At 39.5% G+C, this 20,214-nt stretch overlaps 1 protein-coding gene across 6 annotated transcripts in view; it reads right to left on the minus strand.

Annotated features, from left to right (window-relative positions):
• LOC109409413 (uncharacterized) overlaps window positions 1-20,214 on the minus strand; it is a 193,665-nt gene that overhangs the window by 35,570 nt on the left and 137,881 nt on the right. For 3 of the 6 annotated variants that reach the window (XM_062845112.1, XM_062845111.1, XM_062845110.1), the window contains exon 2: window positions 6,834-7,363. The exons of the other annotated variants lie outside the window; for them this stretch is intronic. In XM_062845112.1, coding sequence (XP_062701096.1) covers window positions 6,834-7,203 — 370 coding nt within the window. In that variant the 5' untranslated portion in view covers window positions 7,204-7,363. The remainder of the gene's footprint in view (window positions 1-6,833; window positions 7,364-20,214) is intronic. 6 annotated transcript variants of the gene reach the window in all.

Raw genomic sequence — 20,214 nt, forward strand, 5'->3', positions numbered from 1 at the left:
CGTGGATTTCTTTTCACAATTCAATTCTCAATTTGTTCATCAAAATAAGTGTTGTGTACGTGAATGTTTAAGCATTTAACGTTCTAATTTCCGGTTAGCCTAAGCAAAATCGGAAAATTTATATAGATCTAGATGTTTAGTGGATATTTCTCAACCACCGTGAAATTATGTGCTAGTATGCTCAGTTTTAAATATTCGATTGCTCTCAATTTTTTTTTCGAAGTCAAATGCAAATCGAGTTTCATGAACTTCCCACAGGTAAAAATTCAAAGTATCTTTGAATTTAAGGTAAACTGTTTGAGTTATTCTTTGTTTGTACCATTTTTGTCAGCGCTTCGTATGAGTTTCTTCATTATTTTTTTGTATGCAAAAAACTTTTAAAATCAAAATTCTTAAACGCTTGGTCATGTATCCCATAATTCCTGGTTAGTTGACAAGTTATTCGATCATCCTCCAACTCGTATTTACAACCAATCGATTGAACACAGAACACCATTATTGGCTTGACGAATGTCAACGCCTTCACTAGTAGGTAAGCATACACACAACTTTCAGGTGAGATCAGTTTGCAGCCGCCCAGTACGCAAAAACTCTGCAAAAATTGATTCGGAACTTATTCCGGGTGGCAGGCAGCAGCCACTCAGCCAAGCGTAGGCGTACCTACTTGTTCTACTGTCGCCTGATGTCTGGCTTTCTGTGCGCTTGATTTGCCTCCCGTTTGACGACGACAACGACACTTGTGCCCGAGCGATTTCACTCCTTTTCTGAACATTGATCTTACATCATCGTTTTTGGCGAACGACGAACGAATCTGCCTGTTCGGGTCGTGTCAAAAGATAAATGCTACAAACAAAACTTTTTTGCTGTTGCTGTATCAGAACAAGTAGAGGTAATGTACGGACGGTATGATAGGTATGGTAATTGCAGAAGAACAACTAAGGTTATTGTTGTTTGACGATGTACCTAATGGGGAGCGGTTGTGACAGTTAAGCATACCATTTGACGAAACGCGAAAGAACAGTGTTCTGGTGTTCCTGTTTGATTGATGTCCACACTGACTGCCTCAGAAGAGCGGTGTCGTCCTATGCCGTGTATCCAAACCAGCAATCGCCCGACCGCCCAAATTGGATACACTCATCGCAGATAATTTCGTGCCTTTGACTGTTGTTCAACCACAGTTTGAAACAAAGGAAAAACACACGCAAACGTTTCGTACTCCTACGCATCTGCGATTCTTCACACTTACGAGTGAAAGGTGTACGATCGTTTGGGTTTTAATTTGATGGAACCTGTTTGTTGTTGGCAGATGGATGTCACCTGGAAGATGAAAGTTGACGGAAATTGGGTGCTCCGAAATTGGAGCATGCTGGCGCCAGATTCGATTAGAGAGGATTTTCTAACAAAGTTTGTCGTATCAAATCGTATCCAACTGAAGATGTGAACAGATTAAAATATGTGTGAATATATGTTTTTGAAATGTTAACTCTGAAAAAATAAAAATGTACGCATGACGTAAATCATCATCATACGTAAACATTTCATGATTGAATGGCAAATTTGACTCAATTTTACATCCATCATATAATCTCAGGTGAGTTGCGTAAGCTAGACAAACATTTAAAAATGGCCTATTTGCTTTGCGTAAACAAACATGTTTTTGTCTCTGTAAGGCTCATCTGCATCCACCCACGCACATCAACACCCTTATCAGAAAGAGTGTTCTTGAAGCTATCTGATAAGGGTGTTAATGTGCGTGGGTGGATGCAGATAGGCCTTACAGAGACAAAACATGTTTGTTTACGCAAAGCAAATAGGCCCTTTCCAAATGTTTCGCGAGAGATGACAATAATCCATCTCACTAGATACGCAGAAACAGTGTCATATTTATCATACATCCAGTTGGAAACTAAGCGAAATAGCCGTAAGGTAACGTGGCTGCCTCGCAATCTGCAAACCAGTGTTCGAACCCATGCCAAATTTTACTTTTTTATGATTTGTCTACCAATTTGGTTCTAGCTGCTAGCGATTGCTAGCTCGGCATTGACCGTACTTAAAGATCTAAATTTGTGTCAAATGGATCGCTCCTTTTATGTGCATCCTTACTTACCTAGTGCATCCTGGTGAACTTAAATTTGCATGATTTTTTGTAAGGGTGTATTCTTCCACCTTCCACCAGCTAGTAGAGATAATTGATTCATCATCTGCCGAACAAACATTATTGCTGTACAATAGGTGAATAAACCGCTCTTAAGATTGATTTTAAAAATATAAGCTGCATAAGCAATTATTCAGCTATCATTGTTACTTGGGTATCCATAATTTAAAAAAAATATCTATATACTAGACCACGTGTGATACTGATTAATAATAGAGATAATTTTGGAGGCTGGTTTTAGAGATCTCTTGTATAAGAACGTGTTTGGTGATCATCTCAAGCTTAAATGCGTAAAATGGATCTGGTGTGATAGTTAAAGCAAACCTAACATCAAAATTATTGACAATTCTCAGGCTATTTTGACAGATCACACACATGCACGAAAAAAGACAAAAAAAAGTCTACTACTTTACCGACCTTGTTGTCCTTTTCATGCTCGTGTTACACTTGTCAAAATGATCTGAGAATTGTCAATCACTTTGAGGTTAGGCTCGTTGGTGTTATAAAGAATACTCACAGAATGTGAGACTTCCTTCGGAAGGGAAGTGAAAATGTTTTATTTTCCATTGAAGCTTTTTGGAGTTTGTATAGACTATAGACTAAATTGCGTCGATAACCAGAAACACGAATTCTTTAGCTAACTTGCAATTGATTCAATTACGGTTCATACCCACGACTCAGTTTACAATGACGACAAGTGTGTGCGCCAATATGGCAATGCTGTCACCATCCCATCGTCGCACTGCTGCCTCGACGAGTGTCGATATTTTTGTAAACTCAACATGTGTACTTTGGACCAAGAATGCACCTTGCTATGGATGCACCCAAGTTGGTAGGTGAACGAGATTTAGCTTGCACGACGATCGATGGTGGCGCCGACTATCAGAGTTAGATTCAGAGAGGCCAACGCCTCTGCAATCCGGAGCTGCCACCAAAGCAAGGCTATCTGGTAGAAAAAAAGTGTTGATTTTTGTACATTTGAATATTTTCAGAAACAAACTCTTTCAATCTCAGGCTGTAAGCTTAACCTTGAACTAAAGTCGAGCAAATGAGGAACGTCGTGTTTGATTTGCGCCTTGTTTACGTCTAATACGGATGGGTAGCGTTGCGTTGTTGGTCGAACGTATGCGCCCAATGCACTGTGGAGATGGCTTAAAATTTAGTTTGCTACATGTTAAAACTCAATCATTATTCACTAGGTTATTTTTCATTTTCAGTTATTTCGGTCTTACTTATTAGAAAATTAACCTTTTTCTAGCCCAGTGATTCCTTTCTTGTAGTTTCAAAAAAGTCGAATGATTTAAAAACTGTTGTCTAATACAAAACAGAAAAAAAAACTATGACGACTATAGCTATTGCAATGGGGCACGTTCGGTGTAGTACTAGATTTGTAGTAATGAGCTGAATTTTAAAGAGGTATTATACTATATTGTTTATGTTGCAAGAAATGGAGAAAACAACAACACTGTTACCCAAAGTTTTGCTCAAACAGCATCAAATTAGGCAAGGAATCATAATACCCACGCGTTTTGCACCATTTCATTGCGGAAACGGAGAATTGACCTTCTCACCATACTAAAATTCAGCTCAATACTACAAATCTAGTACTTCACCGATCTGTCCTATTCCAAAAATAACGATAACTATTTTAAAAAATAAAATATTAAATCCCTCTCCCTCTGTGACTAGCGACAACAGGAAAAAAAAAATCTCTGTCAGGGGTGGCACGGCAAATGGTGTGTTTGCAATTTTACAATTTACAATTCAACAGTCCATTTAATGCAGACGTTGCCACTGAATTGGATTAAGTTCAGCAGCAACAACAGCAGTAACCACACCAGCTATAGCAATGCCTTCGCATTACTTTAGCGACTCTGGTGCGAGTCTGGTCTGACTGGTGTATGACTTTTAGGTGTGGCAAAACAATAACAACAGACGATCTCATTAATTTTCATGCGAAAACCTCTGCAGTTGAGCGGGTTGGCGCCCATTCGCACTTCTCTCTATGACTGTTGGCTTTTTTTTGTTTCATTGAAGCCATTAAATGTTTGATTCATTCGTTAAGAATAGAAATATAGTGCAGATGAGTTTTAGACGCGTTTTGATAACCGCCTAATATCACAGGATGAAGAACGAGTTCGACGTACGACAATTAAATCAAGTAGAATAAACTAAGAACCTTATTGTTTTTTTTTTAATTTTGTGACACATTAGAATGAACATTAGAGAGGTTGAATATTCTCACATTTGGTGTTCTTTAATCGATACCAATTTGGTTTTTAATGTTGCTTGGTGGCTATTGTTATGATAAGTCAAATTATTTTCAGCATAAAATTACACCAACGATGAATCATTGTAGACTTATGCGAAGCGATACAGTGGGTACAGCCCAAGTGGCTTCAGCACATAAACTTTTCTCGCATAAGTAAAAAGTGTTGAGGTAACTTTGACCACCCTGTTTTTCATTATCCAGTTAAAATTAAATCGAACCGACGTGTCATACCTCGAGCATATGTGCTTGTCAACAACATTTTCGTTGCTAAACTCGTACTTGAACTAAAAGGACAAATCGGTGAAGTACTAGATTTGTTGTAATGAGCTGAATTTCAGTATGGTGAGAAGGTCAATTCTCCGTTTCTGCAGTGAAATGGTACAAAAAGCGTGGGTATTATTATTCCTTGCCTAATTTGATGCTGTTTGAGCAAAACTTCGGGCGATAGTGTTGTTATTTTCTCCATTTCTTGCAACATAAACAACATAGTTATCCAAAATTTTGCGTGCCCCATTGCCAGTGAGCTTTTTCTGTCATGATCAACGTATCTGTTAGATGACAGAAAATACGTCCAAAGTTCAGTTTATTTACCGCACGAGCAATGCTTTCAAACAAGTTATCACACACTGCACTTCAAAAGCCCCTTCACGGTTTTAATTTGACAGTGATGTTAGCAGTGGCGTCCTGTAACCTCACTTTTTACCTATTCAACGACCCTAAAACTGACAATTGACAATAGTTTACGGATAAAATCATATTGAAAGTTGGCAAAAATAACTATTCTCGTCATTGTCTACTAATTACAAAATAATTTGTTCAGAAAATTAAAGAATTTACACTTGTTGAACAGGTAGATTTGAGGTTAGGGAATCGCCACTGGATGCTAGTGCTCGTCCTATTATATGAGAATCCTAAATTGGGATACTTAAGTCTTGAACTTGAATTACTTAACACAGGCAACCACCCACGCTTCATAGTATCTGCTGGAGATGAAGTGTCAGACCTAATGCTCTGATCAAGCAGTATCAATCATGAGCGGATTACTTTATGATATGATCACAAAAAATGAGTTACTTCGCCGCTGATTTTGTGTTTCACGAATCATCGGTCATAAACTCTGGATCCCTTTTCTGGTTTTGTTGCAGTCAAATGTTCGGGATCTCCTTGCTATTCCAAATGCTTCCAAATCCAAAGTGCGTTTCAGCATATTTGCAGGAGTTTCTCACAGGATTTCTCCCGGAGTTCCTCCTAAAATTTCTCAAAGAAATATGTTTAAAATTTCCCGTCGATTTCCTTCTGAGATTTCTCTTGGCATTTCTCTCTATCACTGCATTTCTCCAACAGGTTCCACCTGAGATGTCTTTAATTGTTTATCCCGGGAATTCTCTTGGAATTCCATCCGAATTCCTTTTAAGATTTCTGCCAATATTTTCATGGAATTTCTCCTATTAGTTCAATCCCCACCTTTATTCCTTCCAGCAGTCATTTGGATAAAATTCTACGGGAAAATCTCTTGTTTATAAAGAAAAAAAAACAAAGTTAATCACTAGAATACTAGAAGTTGATCATGAGCAAAACTCCATAAAAATTCAGAGAAGGAGCTCCGGGAAAAATCACACAAGGACCTAGAGAAAGCATCCAGGAAACTACGGTATGATTCCCAGGATACAGTAATGCAAAAATAGGGAATTCCGAATTAAGTTCCGGAATAAACTCCACGGGAGAATCTCGAAAAAATATACTCCGGGGCAAATGTCGGTAAAATCTCAGGCTCAATATTGAAGAATTCCCGGGACTAGGAGAAAACTCTCTGACTTTTGTCAGACTTTCAGATAAAGTTCCTGAAGTAACTTTTGTTTAAATCACTAATAATATTGCCTAACAACCAAATTAATAATTGCCGAAAAGCAAAATCAGTGCCTATCTAGCTTTGAATCTTAGATAGTGGGATTTATTTCATTCTGCATGAGCACAGTTGCCCCGAGTTGATTATATCTTGCCTTAAATGTGATATTGAGCAAAAAATGTATGTGCGTATATATGTAAGTATGTATGTTCTTTTGGCTCTATTTAAAAACAATTTCAAAATGTCACCTGTAGCATACACTTCACTTTAGAGTTAACTCCATGCTTGACATTTAAAAGTAGTGTCAGTAAAGTCTTGTCTTTTAGACAATCACAACCAGATTCTAAAAAGGTTAGTAAGTTTTTCATCCAAAGATATTTTTTATGATTTTTGTTACAAGCAATCTCAATATCCACCTAAGCGGCATGTGTCATACCAATTTCAGCTTCTAAGAAATTGATTTCATTCATAAAATTTTCTATCGAAAGGTTTTAAATTAATCATCGACAGCAACCGTTGTTAGTACACCACACAACAAAGACAGAATTCCTCATAAATACCTTTATCACTGAAGTAATCCATTTTATCACAGTCACCATTAGCGCCCGTTCCGTCACCTTTCACCGACCCACCGTTCTCCGCTACCGCCTCCAACCCGAACAGAAATTTATGCAACAGAAAGTTTTCTTTGGTAGCTGCTGTTTTTGCCGTCGTTGTCGCGGCTACGGCCGTCTTATCACGACACAGTTTTCGAAGTTTTTGATAATTTCCACCGGCACCACGTTGTCGCAACTGTTGCAACTTGCGTCGCTGATGTTCTACCAACTGCGCCCGTAGCAGTTCCAGTTGCTGCTCTTGCTGTATCGTAGCCGATATGGTGGACATATTTCGTAGGATTTTCCACAGAAACACAAACAAACACAGGAGCATTTGGGGTTGGGTGGGCACTGTTGTATTGTGTATTTTCCGAATCTGCTCCCTTCTTAGAACTCGCGACACTAATTCACATGTTTTCTATTGTTTTTCTTCCGCAAGAAAATCGCGCACCTTCTTCGCGAGGGAATTTTTCAACTTCGACTGAGATGATTCACTGAGGTATAGGAAGGAAAAACATAATATTGCTTCGTTCGCACGAACACACACTGGCGAGCTTTAAAATCGTCGTTGTCGGTTTGTTGCATTGCTTGCTATCAGAGGGAGGATGGAATCTTCTTCAAATACGAAATCAACACACATATAGGGGCTTTACTAGTTGGAATTTGCGATAAGAAAAATGCTGTTCAAACATAAGACTCGCTGGGCCATCTGCAGTAAACTACATATAGAGCGATTGTACCCTTAGTAGAAGACAGTGCCATCTGTCATCAATCGAGTTACATACTACAGTTTTAGAACTACTTAGTTTGAAAAACGTCATTGAGCCTTAACAACGCATGTCGGGTCTTGAGATGGTTCTAAGAATATCTTCACGTCTTCAGTTCAACTTAAAATCGTTGTTTGGAATCGTTTGTCTAATCAATTATCATTACTAATAGATGCACCATGCTCTAGGCTTACACGTTCCCGATCAAGACTGCTTTAAATTTACTTGTTATAAATACAAATTAATGACTAATTGAAATAAACATCTTCCAATAAATATCTACTAATATCTCCAGTGTAGATACACCTACCCTACAAATAAAACATTAAATGGGATGCGGTTTTGCGCTTGTTATCTGTTATCTCTGTGCACGAGAGATGGAAGTCAGTCGTTGTAGCTGAAGATATGAGTATTCACTTTCGCTACCGGCCCGGTGCGGTGTTCAGCAGAAGCGTTGAATTTATCTCTGAGCTGAGCTCAGAGTTGTTCTGTAGCTACCTGATTAGATAAGCCTTTTCATTTTTATTCCAGAGAATTCCTTGCTAGTTATCTTTTACGACGGGTGCACTCGGACGGTGCAAATGCAATATCCGAGAAAAAAAAACCAAAGTTGTAATTAGCTTAGCAAGTGTGACTCTACCTCAAGTATCGAGGCAGGGAGGTTTCACATTCAGAAACTTGAATGACACTCGAGAGGGAAGTTGAGTCATTATTAGTCGATACATTATTCTATGTCGAGAAAGAACTTGGTCTATTCCTGAATTTACCTTGCAAAGTGATATTCATCAAGGATGGGAAAAAATCTGAAAAAAATGAAAAGGAAATTCTTTCTCTCTTCGATAGTTTTGTGAAGCAAGGAATGGATAAGCCTGGGTCATCTAGTCATTAAAGAATTGATGAAGAGATGCTCGCTGGTACTAGAGACCGAGTATGACTCTGCATCTCCACAGCTTTCACGGGAAAAGTTTTGGTGTTGTGCTAAGGGATGTAAAAAGTTACATTATCAGGATGCAACGCTAATGAGTCACAGAAACTAAAATAAAAACAATCTGTATCTCGAGAATCTTGGAAATGTTTGTATTCTGTATCTAGTTGATTCTGAATTTGTTCGCTAGGTAGCGCTAGTGAGTCTCCAGAGTTCTAAGCTTATGTATGTCGGGAATCAGATTAAGTAGAATAATGTCGTCTTCAGCAAAGTTGATCAAGACATTAAGAACTACCCTATGGTGAACTAGTCCAACTTATTATCAGCTAGATGACACTAGTAAGTCCTAGTATTTCGAGAATCAGACAACATTGAAGACAATTCGTCTTCAGCTAAGTTTATCACAGCATCAAGGGCTATCCGACGATGAAATGTTTAATTCTAGGTTTGACCGCTTTGCGGCGCTAATAAGTCTTAGAAACATCCCTATCACTCAACTTATTAGAAGAACGTGCTTTACTTGGGTTTAGTTCTATTAACTACTCATGCTGATCATCGGACAGATAGGGCCAATTTTTCTGCGACTTCAGACGTCTTCAGTGTGCAGCACTCTGTCCGAAGATGAACACAAGTAAGGAATTTCTCGTTCTTACGTGTGTTTCTTTTTTATAATTCCCTTTCGCAAAAGTTAAGTGAGATGAGCTTTAGCTATGGAAGAACATTGAATGGTTTCTATGAGGAATTCAAAGAATTTTGCACACATCTGGGGCCAAAAAAGTTGTTTTCGTTTAATATTTATTTCGGAAAGTATGCATACGAGAAGGATGCTACACTACAGTCACTATATTTACCAATTTTCATTGGTCTAACGAATACAAAATCCTGAAAACTGGCAGCTTTAATATCTAACCATACTGGCAACACCAGAAATACGCCAGAAATATTACTGGCAACACCAGAAAAAGTTCAAATTTTCGAATAAGTACCTTTTTGTTGTCATTTTTTTCGCATTTAGTTAAATCGACACTCAAGGTATCTGAAATAAAAGTGAGATGTTTCTACTTGTAATGAGCATGAGCATGAGCATAGATGACCGCACAATTCGTAGTTGCTACTCCGTGATTGACCAGAGCAATCGAAATTGCACAAGGAACCAATGAATAGGGCTTGGGACTAGCTTACTATTCTCAATGTACACAGGTCGAGAGCTCTCAACTTTAATAAGGTCAATAACGGCGCCGGCCACGTCCTTACGGTCATCGAGGATGGAAGGGAATGTTAGTAAGACAAACGTTGTTAAAAAGACCGCGAATCGCTGCATCTCCACGTTTGTCTCAGGAAGGAATTTTTTGTTAGTAGGGTAAGGTACATTGTCAGTCCGGGAGTCACCTATGGTTGGTGATATGATTTGACAATGGATCAATATACACAAACCGCCGTTAACAACCGACCACTTTTCGACGCAAGAACTAGCCAAAAAGAAAATTCTATCGCGCGTCTCCACTCCACTAGGGAGCAGAAACTTTTAGTCTATTCCACACAGAAATACACTGAACGCGACTCACTTGTCGGCGCCCGGATTTTTTCTCGACCGGCGAACCCGAAGTAACATTTTTCACTCTTTTGTGTAAATGCAAAAAATGAAAGAAAATATTTATTATCAACTAAAAGTGTATTGGAAACTAGCGCCGAAGGGAAGCGAAAAATTCGGAATCGACTCGAACCACGGCGCGCGCACACTCGTCCCGTCGTCGGAGCCCCGCAGAGAGAAGAGGAAAAAAAAATTCGCAAAAATCTAGCAAAGCGAGCGCGCGAAACTTTGCTGCTGCCGAACTACCGCACACTACTGACTGCTTGGCGTCCCGTCGTCGGAGCCCCGCAGAGGGAAGAGGAAAAAAAATCGCAAAAATCTAGCAAAGCGAGCGCGCGAAACTTTGCTGCTGCCGAACTACCGCACACTACTGACTGCTTGGCGTCCCGTCGTCGTAGCCCCGCAGAGAGAAGGGGAAAGAAAATCGCAAAAATCTAGCAAAGCGAGCGCGCGAAACTTTGCTGCTGCCGAACTACCGCACACTACTGACTGCTTGGCGTCCCGTCGTCGGAGCCCCGCAGAGGGAAGAGGAAAAAAAATCGCAAAAATCTAGCAAAGCGAGCGCGCGAAACTTTGCTGCTGCCGAACTACCGCACACTACTGACTGCTTGGCGTCCCGTCGTCGGAGCCCCGCAGAGGGAAGAGGAAAAAAAATCGCAAAAATCTAGCAAAGCGAGCGCGCGAAACTTTGCTGCTGCCGAACTACCGCACACTACTGACTGCTTGGCGTCCCGTCGTCGGAGCCCCGCAGAGGGAAGAGGAAAAAAATCGCAAAAATCTAGCAAAGCGAGCGCGCGAAACTTTGCTGCTGCCGAACTACCGCACACTACTGACTCAGTGAGATGTTTCTACTTGTAATGTTTCAAAAATTCGCAAAGTTTGATGGAAAACGCCGCGTTGTTTCGTTCTCCCATCTCAAATGATATCTGAAAACAACATTAATGTATTATCTTAACGGTTACAATACTCCCCTTATATTCTATCTCCAGCTGTCAAGTTCAATTGGCTCGATCGAATTGGTACCAAAAGTTCTATCCACCAGACTGTATACTACACGAATAGTTCTGGTTGGTATGCAAGCCAATGTTTTCACCCCGGGATTTCTTCCAGAGTTTCTCACTGGATTCATCCCGGAGATCTTTCCAAAATTTTTCCAAGATATTTTTGAATCTGTAAAAAATAATCTCAGGTTGATCATTGCAAGAAATTAGATAACACAGCGCAACATTTTTTTTGTCTCAAGAGCAAACTTATGTGTCTCCGAAGGCTTTTGGGCCGCTGAATCCGAATCCGGGCCCAGATTTGCTCCAACACGTCACAATTTTGAGCTATACCTCAATTTATAGGGCAAAATATACGGTTTTGGGCTTTTTTGACAGCAAGCCATTAATTAAGCATGGAAATATTTTTTTAAGCAATGAAAAGGTTAATTGGTCAATTAACATCTAAATTAAAGACTCATGCAAAATATTTCGTTTTACCTAATCAAATTTGATAGATTTAAGCATTTTATGTTAGTAAGTAAACTTGCATGCAACTTTTGGAGAGTGACTTGTATGGGAAATATCGTACCTGACATAAATCGCTAAAAACTATCAAATTCGATTTGGTAAAACGAAATATTTTGCATGAGTCGTTAATTTAAATGTTAATTGACCAATTGGCTTCTTTAGTGGTGTTGAGATAATTTCATATTCGGAATCTGCATGCCAAACTGAGCCGAAATCCAAATTTTCATGAATTTTGGTGCCCGGGAACCTATTTAAAAATCAGTGTGAAGTTTGTATGGGAGCGATTTGTCGAATCACCCCTCGTCGCATTTTGTACTGGGCGGAGCTGTCAAGCAGTTGCCCAGCTGTCAAAAGGTGATTTTGAAAAATCTCTTCGAAATTGATTTTAGGTACTAAAATTAAGTCCTAAAAATCTGAAAAAAAAATCATAGTGGTTCAGAAAAAGATGCTCTTTCGTATAAAACCAAAAAATCAATACATTTATCTAAATTTAAAAACCCAATTAACCTTTTGATTGCTTAAAAAAAATATTTCCGTGCCTAATAACTTGCAGTAAAAAAGCCCAATATCGCATATTTTGCCCTATAAATTGTGGTATAGCTCAAAATTGTGACGTGTTGGAGCAAATCTGAGCCCGGATTCGGATTCAGCGGCCCAAAATCTGTCAGAGACACATAAGTTTACTCTTGAGACAGACCAAAAGTAAATGTTTGTTACGCTGTGTAATCGGTTCCGGGTCATTTGGCCGAACGCCATTTGGCCGAATGCCGTTTGGCCGAACGCCATTTGGCCGAATGGGTCATTTGGCCGAATGCCATTTGGCCGAATGCCGTTTGGCCGAAAATAAATGATGAACTTAAGTGACCATGTCACTATTCCTCGCATTAGTATAACTCGAAAGAACAGCCTATGATTCAAAGAAGGAAAAATCTTCAATAAAATGTTGACAGGTTCAACGCCAACTTATCCCTGAATGTCAAAACTAGAAAGAATAGCCTATGATTAAAAGAAGGAAATATTTCTGATGATCATATTGGTAGTTGGAATGTCAAAACTTCCTCTGAATTCTTTTGAACATAATTCGGCCAAACGGCATTCGGCCAAACGACCATTCGGCCAAATGGTATTCGGCCAAATGGCGTTCGGCCAAACGGCATTCGGCCAAACGGCATTCGGCCAAATGGCCGGACACCTGTGTAATCAACTACAAGGAAAAGCCTTGAAAAATACCCGAAAAACGTGGGAAGAACTCCATGATGAATACCAGCAGTAGCCCTGCAAAAATCCCAGAAGACTCTCCAAAAAAAATTAGGAGAAACTGTAGGATAATTCTGTAAAACTCTGAGAGACATCCTAGGGTAAACCATGTTTCCCAGCTAGAACTTCTGTAGAAATTCAAGGAGAAACTCTAGCAGAAAGTTATCGGAAATTTCTTGAAGAAATCACAAGAGAAACTACGGAAGAAATCTAGGAAGGAATTCCTGCAGAAAATTAGTGAAAAACTCCTTAAAACCGATGGAGAAGCTTTGGTAAAATTCCCAGGAATAACTCCTGGGAGCAACGCTGGGAGAAATCCCGGAAAGATCTCCTGATGTGGTCCCAAGAGGAACACTGGAAGGAATCGCGGAAAATCTTCAAAAGGATTTCCAAGAGAAACCCTAGCAGAAATTCTGCGACAACATCTGCGGTATATCCTGAGAGAAACTCTTGTGGATATCTCGGGATAAATGCTGGTAGAAACCTACGGGAACTCTGACATTAATACTGGGGAAACCTCTAGAAGGAATTCTATATGATCCCCATAAACAATCAGAAGAAATTGATCGGAACTCCGGAATCCTGGAAGATTCTCAAACCAGAATCCCGGAAAGAAATTATTCATTTTTATCGATGCAAAATTTCCCTGAATACTCATGATATTCCCTGAGTATTCCAGGTCAAATAAAAAAATCCCTGATGATGATTAACCTGGGCTTGTTAGGGGAATATCTGTAATTAAAAAGAAAATCGCGTTAAGTACTGTTCCTTTGAATTCCACTAAGAATTTGCATCCTTTAACAGATACGTATTTCGACCTCAACTGTAGTCGAGTCAAGTACAAGACACTGAAGATCGAGTCAAGTACAAGACACTGAAGACGACCTTACAGTTGAGGTCGAAATACGTATCTGTCAAATGATGCAAATTCTTAGTGGAATTCAAAGGAACAGTACTTAACGCGATTTTCTTTTTAATTAAAAAATCCCTGTTAAATGTAATTCCCTGATGATTCTCGGGTTTCAAAGTTTTTTCAAGACACAGATATCAGAAACAAACAACTTTCTCAAAAAAAAAAAACAATTCTATAGCGCATCGGTCAAAAGTTAGACGCTGGCACCACCTTTACTAATACTATTACAACCAATAATCTCAAAAACACCAAAATATACCTGTCCAAATTTCTGACAGTATGTTTGCCTAGTATTCATGTTTATTTGCAGAAAATTTCAGGTTGCAATTGTTTGCACTGTAGAATATTACATATAATTTAACTTCTTCCGAAAGTTATTATTTGACACATTTGCATCAGAAAAAAATTTAAATTCATATGGTTTCTCCTAAACACGCCAAAATAAGCTCAAAAACTGGTTTTTGACTACAGGTCGGACTCGATTATCCAGAGTCGGGTTCTGGCGCTTCCAAAAATAATATCTCGCAAACGGAACGTTGTAAGAAGCTGAAATTTTGACTAATCACTTATCAGAGCTGGCATGACAAAATCTCAGAATTTCAGCTTTCTAGAACATTCCTTGCCCCAGATATATGTTGAAGAAGCATCAGAACCCGACTCCGGAAAATCGAGTCCGACCAGTATTTCAATTTATTTTTAAAATAACTCGAAAACAGAAAGCTGTGGAATTTTGACGTCTAAGAAAGAGCTATCCATTTTGTCAAAATGAACAATTTTGTCGAAGACGCGAAATCTTTTGGACGTAAAACTAAAAAGTTAGATGGTGGCGCCACCTATGCGAGTAAGTTGCGAACTACTAATTTATTTCTTCTTTTCTGGTCAGTACAAAAAAATTTGTCCAAGAAACCCTGTGCCGGAAATGCTTCATTTCGAAGTAAATAATTTTGTCCCGCTAGATTTCGATCCTGGCCCTTCTTTGGTGCACTGGCTGTCACAGATGCTTGCTAGAGGAAGGACACGCAATGGGAATGTCACTGAGCTTTATTCACACCCCAAAGGTGTCAAAATGGCCGGGAGCGTGTGTCATCCTATTCTACCGCCCCAGCTAACACGAAGTCTTATATAATGATGAATAGGATGCCAAAGTGGAGTCCATATACGTCCATGGTTCCATTTAAGCGCGTGTAAAGTGTATGTATATCGCCTCCACTTTAGCATCCTATTCAGCATCATATGCGATCGTGTATCGACTGGGGCAGAAGGAGTGCAATCCTGGGATAACACTTGAAAAGGGTCTATCTAATATGCGTAAGTGATCGCGGTTTGCTAAGTACGGATTGAACCCATGAGCGCCCGTCTCGGTAGCTACGACAACGACCATGAACCAAACTTCTACATTTGTGATAGTACGAAATTTGGTAAAACACATTATCAAAACATCAAGGAAAGAATTCTTAAACGGATGATAAAAAAATGTGCTAAGTATAGAAAAATCTGAGGAGAAAACTCAAATTTTCGGCATGATGCACTTAATGGATGCTAAAAGTAGCTGTAGCTTATGGAGCTTATGGGGAATATGGAGAAAAGCTCTTAGAAAAGAGCTCTTTTAAACTCTTATACAGCAAAAATGTTAGTTGGGTCTACCCCATTTTCTTGGGCATAGAATATATCTTCAAACCTCTCAGTGAATACACAGAAAAAACTTTAATTTAAGTTACAAAAACATATTTTGCTCGGTATTTGAACAATACACAAAGCTCACTCTGTATTTTCTATATCTACCATGAGATCACAGGTCAAGAAAAGTAACCACCAACACAAATTCTCTTCTGCTGGTGTTGGTTGCTGAACACACTCTATAGTTTCATTGCAAGAGCTGAATTCCAATTGCATATACTTTCATTTTATTTTATTGCCACAACCAGCAGCGTCGTCGTCGTGATTCCCGCCATCATCTGATCTGAAAGTCAAATCAATTGAGGCGATTATGACTAGTGTGTATATGCAACTTACTAGGCAATCCACACTCAGTCAGTCAGAAGTGAGAATGCGCGTCCATTTCGAAGCGACCCGAATAAACTCTCCGCTGGCTGGAAAAGGGAGAGAAAAGTGGTTCTCCCATCCCATACATACGGACGGAATTAACCCGATTGCATCAATTAGGCGCGCACAGTCTGACATCCATCGACTGCTGACTTTTTTTTTATTCGCTGTGGTCCGACTTCCTGCCCACTAATGAAATGCCCCACCGCCGCTCGCAGTTTTCCATCAGAGTTCGAGTTAGATTATGGCGAATGACGTGAAACACAGCACACAGTTGGGGCCAACAACCGCCAACGCTTCACTGACTGCACCCGTTCTGGTTTCGATCAACATCATCCAGCAGCGCCCAGATTCAAGAAACGATGAATCACTCTCCGACCAACACGGATTCTATTGGGTACCAAATTAATCTTGAGACATCAATCAACACCAATATGCTTCACACACAGGTCCGAAAAAATCCAGTCAGTCGGATCGCCATCTATTTTCTCCTAACTAACGAGCGCTTCATAGTCCCACTTCCTTCACCTTGAGTTTGCCCAGTCCTTGAGAACTTACGGACAGTATGTTCTTTCTTAGTAGAAGGCCCACCACTTAATGGACCGTGAAAGCCATTATAAATTCGTAGCAGGTACCTAGCACGCCATACTAAGTTTGGCGAAAAAAGGCTGTATTTTAACATTTGATACACATCTCCTGCTAGTAGCTAGTCCGTTGGTAGTGACCGGTCAGTTTTCATGGGCCGATAGAAGTATATTTTTCGGTACCGCATGGAAATGATTTTGCTACAACATGGTTTGGGATTTTTTTTTGGTCTTGGTTACCACCGCCACCACCGCAAGTAAAAAATCATAAATATTCCGATCAATCACCGTTAGTAGTAAAAGCGAAGTTAAAGTTGGTCGAAACGCTTCAAGCGAGTTTCAAGAGCTCTATGGTTGTTTCATTAAAATTGTTGTGTTGATGAGTAGGAACACCCAGGTAACCAATAAGCAGTTAAAATGGCATTAATTCGGCACTATATGCGCCTTTACAGCAGGTCATTAAATGCTAATCTGCCGTATATGCGCCATTAGCGCCAATTAAATGCAGGTTTTGGCCCGATATACGGCTGATTAAATGCTTATCCCTCCTGTCCCCCAGATTGTCAAAAAGAAACACAAATATTTTCCCTGCCCATTTCACGGCTTTCCTTTCTCTTCTTTTTTCTTACTGTCCTGTGGGACTTTTGAGGCTTGGGGCACGTTCTGAACTGCTGTTGCTGTTTTCTTGCTGTTTTCGGCCAAATCGGGATTCGATCCCTGGATACTCGGGTTGACGTTGGTGCTGAACCGCGCTACAGGGTAAGCTATAGATAGATGATCAGATAAAGCGCGTTGGATTTTTGATCTATTTAAGGTATGAGTATTACAACGGCAGTTGCTTCGTTTATGAGCTCGGCAGGCGATGATAATAAAATCGATCACAGGAAACCAACCGTGGAATTAATATGCCAGAGCATGTTTTCCTATTGGTTTTATTCGTTGCTACCTATGATTGACTCGACATGCGAATGATGATGGCTTCTAATTGCGACCAGTTTTATTCAATAGAGCGCAAGATCTTATCACTAGCTAGATATCAACGTGAAAAAAATCATAAACTTTTCATTAATCATTGTTAAAATTTCAAAAGTGTGCTGAAAACTATAGTGGCGCTTACGTCAACTATGCGATTATGGGCAGGGCAGTTTAGCAGTCGAACTGCTATGATACGGCAGTAAGCAGGCCGAATGCAGATATAAAACAGAAATACGGCTTATTCAAATGCTTATTGGTTACCTGGCCAGGAAAATTTGACTAGAATAGTAGTGCTTTAAAAAATTGACAAATTCAATGCAAAGTCAAAGTATTAGAATCGAGAATACAGTGGCAACCAACATCCAATTAGTTTGCAATTCGGCCGATAAAGACGCTGCGCAAAAGTAATTGTCAGGTACTGTACACAAGTTAGAAGAAACCCTCAAAAGTTATGTCAAGATCTAGTTCATTTAAAACAATTGTGTTTCCGAAAAAGTTGATCAGGAGGATAAGTACAATCTGATGATTCACCAGTTACTTGGTGATTTCGCCGCTAGGTGGTGCTTTAGTTGTGAAGTTTAGTTTATAGCTTCTCTATTTTACACTCAGCCAAATAAACTTAAGATTTCCATAAGGCCCAACTTATGAAACGGCGTTTAAAAATCATAATGATTCGAATGAATTTCATTAACGTAGAATTGTTTCATAACGTAGAATCGTAAAAACAGCTTGGCTTTTATATATGTTTAGCAACATGGTATTCTCAAGCGTCGGTAGCCGTGTGGATAAAACACGAGCTCAGTCATCCCGACGTTGATGAATCGAATTCAGTCTGCATCATTTGAGGATTTTTTGCTCTTTCCATAAGTATATTTTCATAAGGTATTCTTATTGCATCCATAAGTTATAGCAAAAATTCATAAGGTATTTCGATGAATTTCGTTAGTTTTTTTCGCTGAGTGTAGTATCCAAAGGCACAGTTGATCAAGAGGATGAGAGCAATCAAGTGATTCAATAATTAGTTTGTGCTTTAGCCGCTAGATGGTGCTAGTTATCGAGTAAAATTTAAAACTTCTCTATCTGGAAATCAAAGCCATATACAAAACTCTTCTTTTTGGCTACGTTCTTCAGACGATCAAAGGCATTCTGGTAATTCATCAATTAGTTGATGATTTCGCCGCCAGGTGGTGCTAGTTATCAAGTAAAGTTTTGAACTGCTCTATCTCGGGATCCAAATAAGATAGACACGTGTAGTCTCCGGCAAAGTTCTTCAGGAAGTCAAAAGCAGTCTGGCAATCCACCAAATAGTTGGTGATTTTGCCGCTAGGTGGCGCTAGTTGTCAAATCAAGTTTTGAACTGCTATATTTTGGTTACAAAGCTGGTAGAAAAGTGTCGTTTTCGGCAAAGTTTTCCAGGAAGTCGAAAACAATCAATGCACCAATCAGCTGGAAATTTTGCCACAAGGTGATACTAGTGATCCAGTAAAGGTTAGAACAGTTCTACTACGAAATGTCAAAAATAATTTTAAGATGCTCTAATTAGGTAAGTAATCTCGGCAGTTTAAAATACACATAAATAAAAACAAAAAAAAAACATCTCGGCAGAGCTCCTATTTTGGGCACTTTTCTGCTATAATTCAGCCAATTTCGAACCAATTGACACAATTTTTAGAACGCAACCCGTATCGTGGATAGCTCACCTTGAAAAGGTGCGTTGCAGCGTAAGATCTAACACATTAAATTTTGATCATGCTATTTTCCTAACAGATGTAGCCAGGCTCCTGTAGGAACATTCCAGGATCAAGATTTGATGTAGTGTTTTTTTTTTCGGTGTGTCTATTGGTGTGTTTGCTGATAATGAACATATTGTTTAAGGAGGATTTAGGTAGATTTATCATATGATGTAGGGGTAGGGATTATGCCAAGGTGTATAACCGTTGCAAGAGTATCATGAATAGCTTATTTAATGAAACATGTTAATACAATTTTTCATTTCAGATTTTCGGCCACCTCGTGGAGTCTCGTAGCCGTGCGGTTAGGGTCAAGCTTTTCATCGCACCATGCTATGGGGTGAGGGTTCGATTCCCGCTCCGTGCGATGAAACTTTTCGTGAGAACAGTTTCTTCTCCGTATCCACTGGTGCATGTTCCGTGTGTCCCTTGTCTAGTGTTAAGTTTCATTCAGTCTGTACAGCCTCTGGCTGAAGACGGTGTCTTATAAAAAAAAAACTAACCATCCTTTCCCATCCCTCAGCAGTCGCAAGGACGTGGCCAGACCAGTTCTCGACCATTGGAGGTTTGCGTCAGTATTGTCTAAAGTCAGAGATTAGTCCCAAATCTTTGTGCTTTGGTTAGGACGGGAAAGAGGCAAACCTCATAACAGCGGTCTAGGACTGTACTACCTACGAATTTGTGCGACTCGCTTAATGCTATAATGCTAATGTCGGGAGAAGGATTCGATCACAGGTCCTCGGCGTGATGGTCACGGACTCACATCAGGTTCGTTTCATCTGTTCAGGCAATTTCATAAGCATCCCAAGTAACATTTTGATGGCCAATTAGTCTTGTAGCGGTTTTCAAAACCGTCGTCAAACCCTTTATTCTGGTTTTATGATAGAATCATCAACCTCTTCTAGTCTATTTAATTGACTAAAAAATGTTACTTCGGAGTACTTGGGGTTTCTGTTGGGTTCATTTGATAACAACTGAATTCTAGAATTTTATCTAGTTTCAAAACTACATGATTTTGAAATAATTTCATGGTCATTTATTTTCTGATG

Source organism: Aedes albopictus, chromosome 1, assembly GCF_035046485.1.
Source record: "Aedes albopictus strain Foshan chromosome 1, AalbF5, whole genome shotgun sequence".
NCBI lineage: Eukaryota > Metazoa > Arthropoda > Insecta > Diptera > Culicidae > Aedes > Aedes albopictus.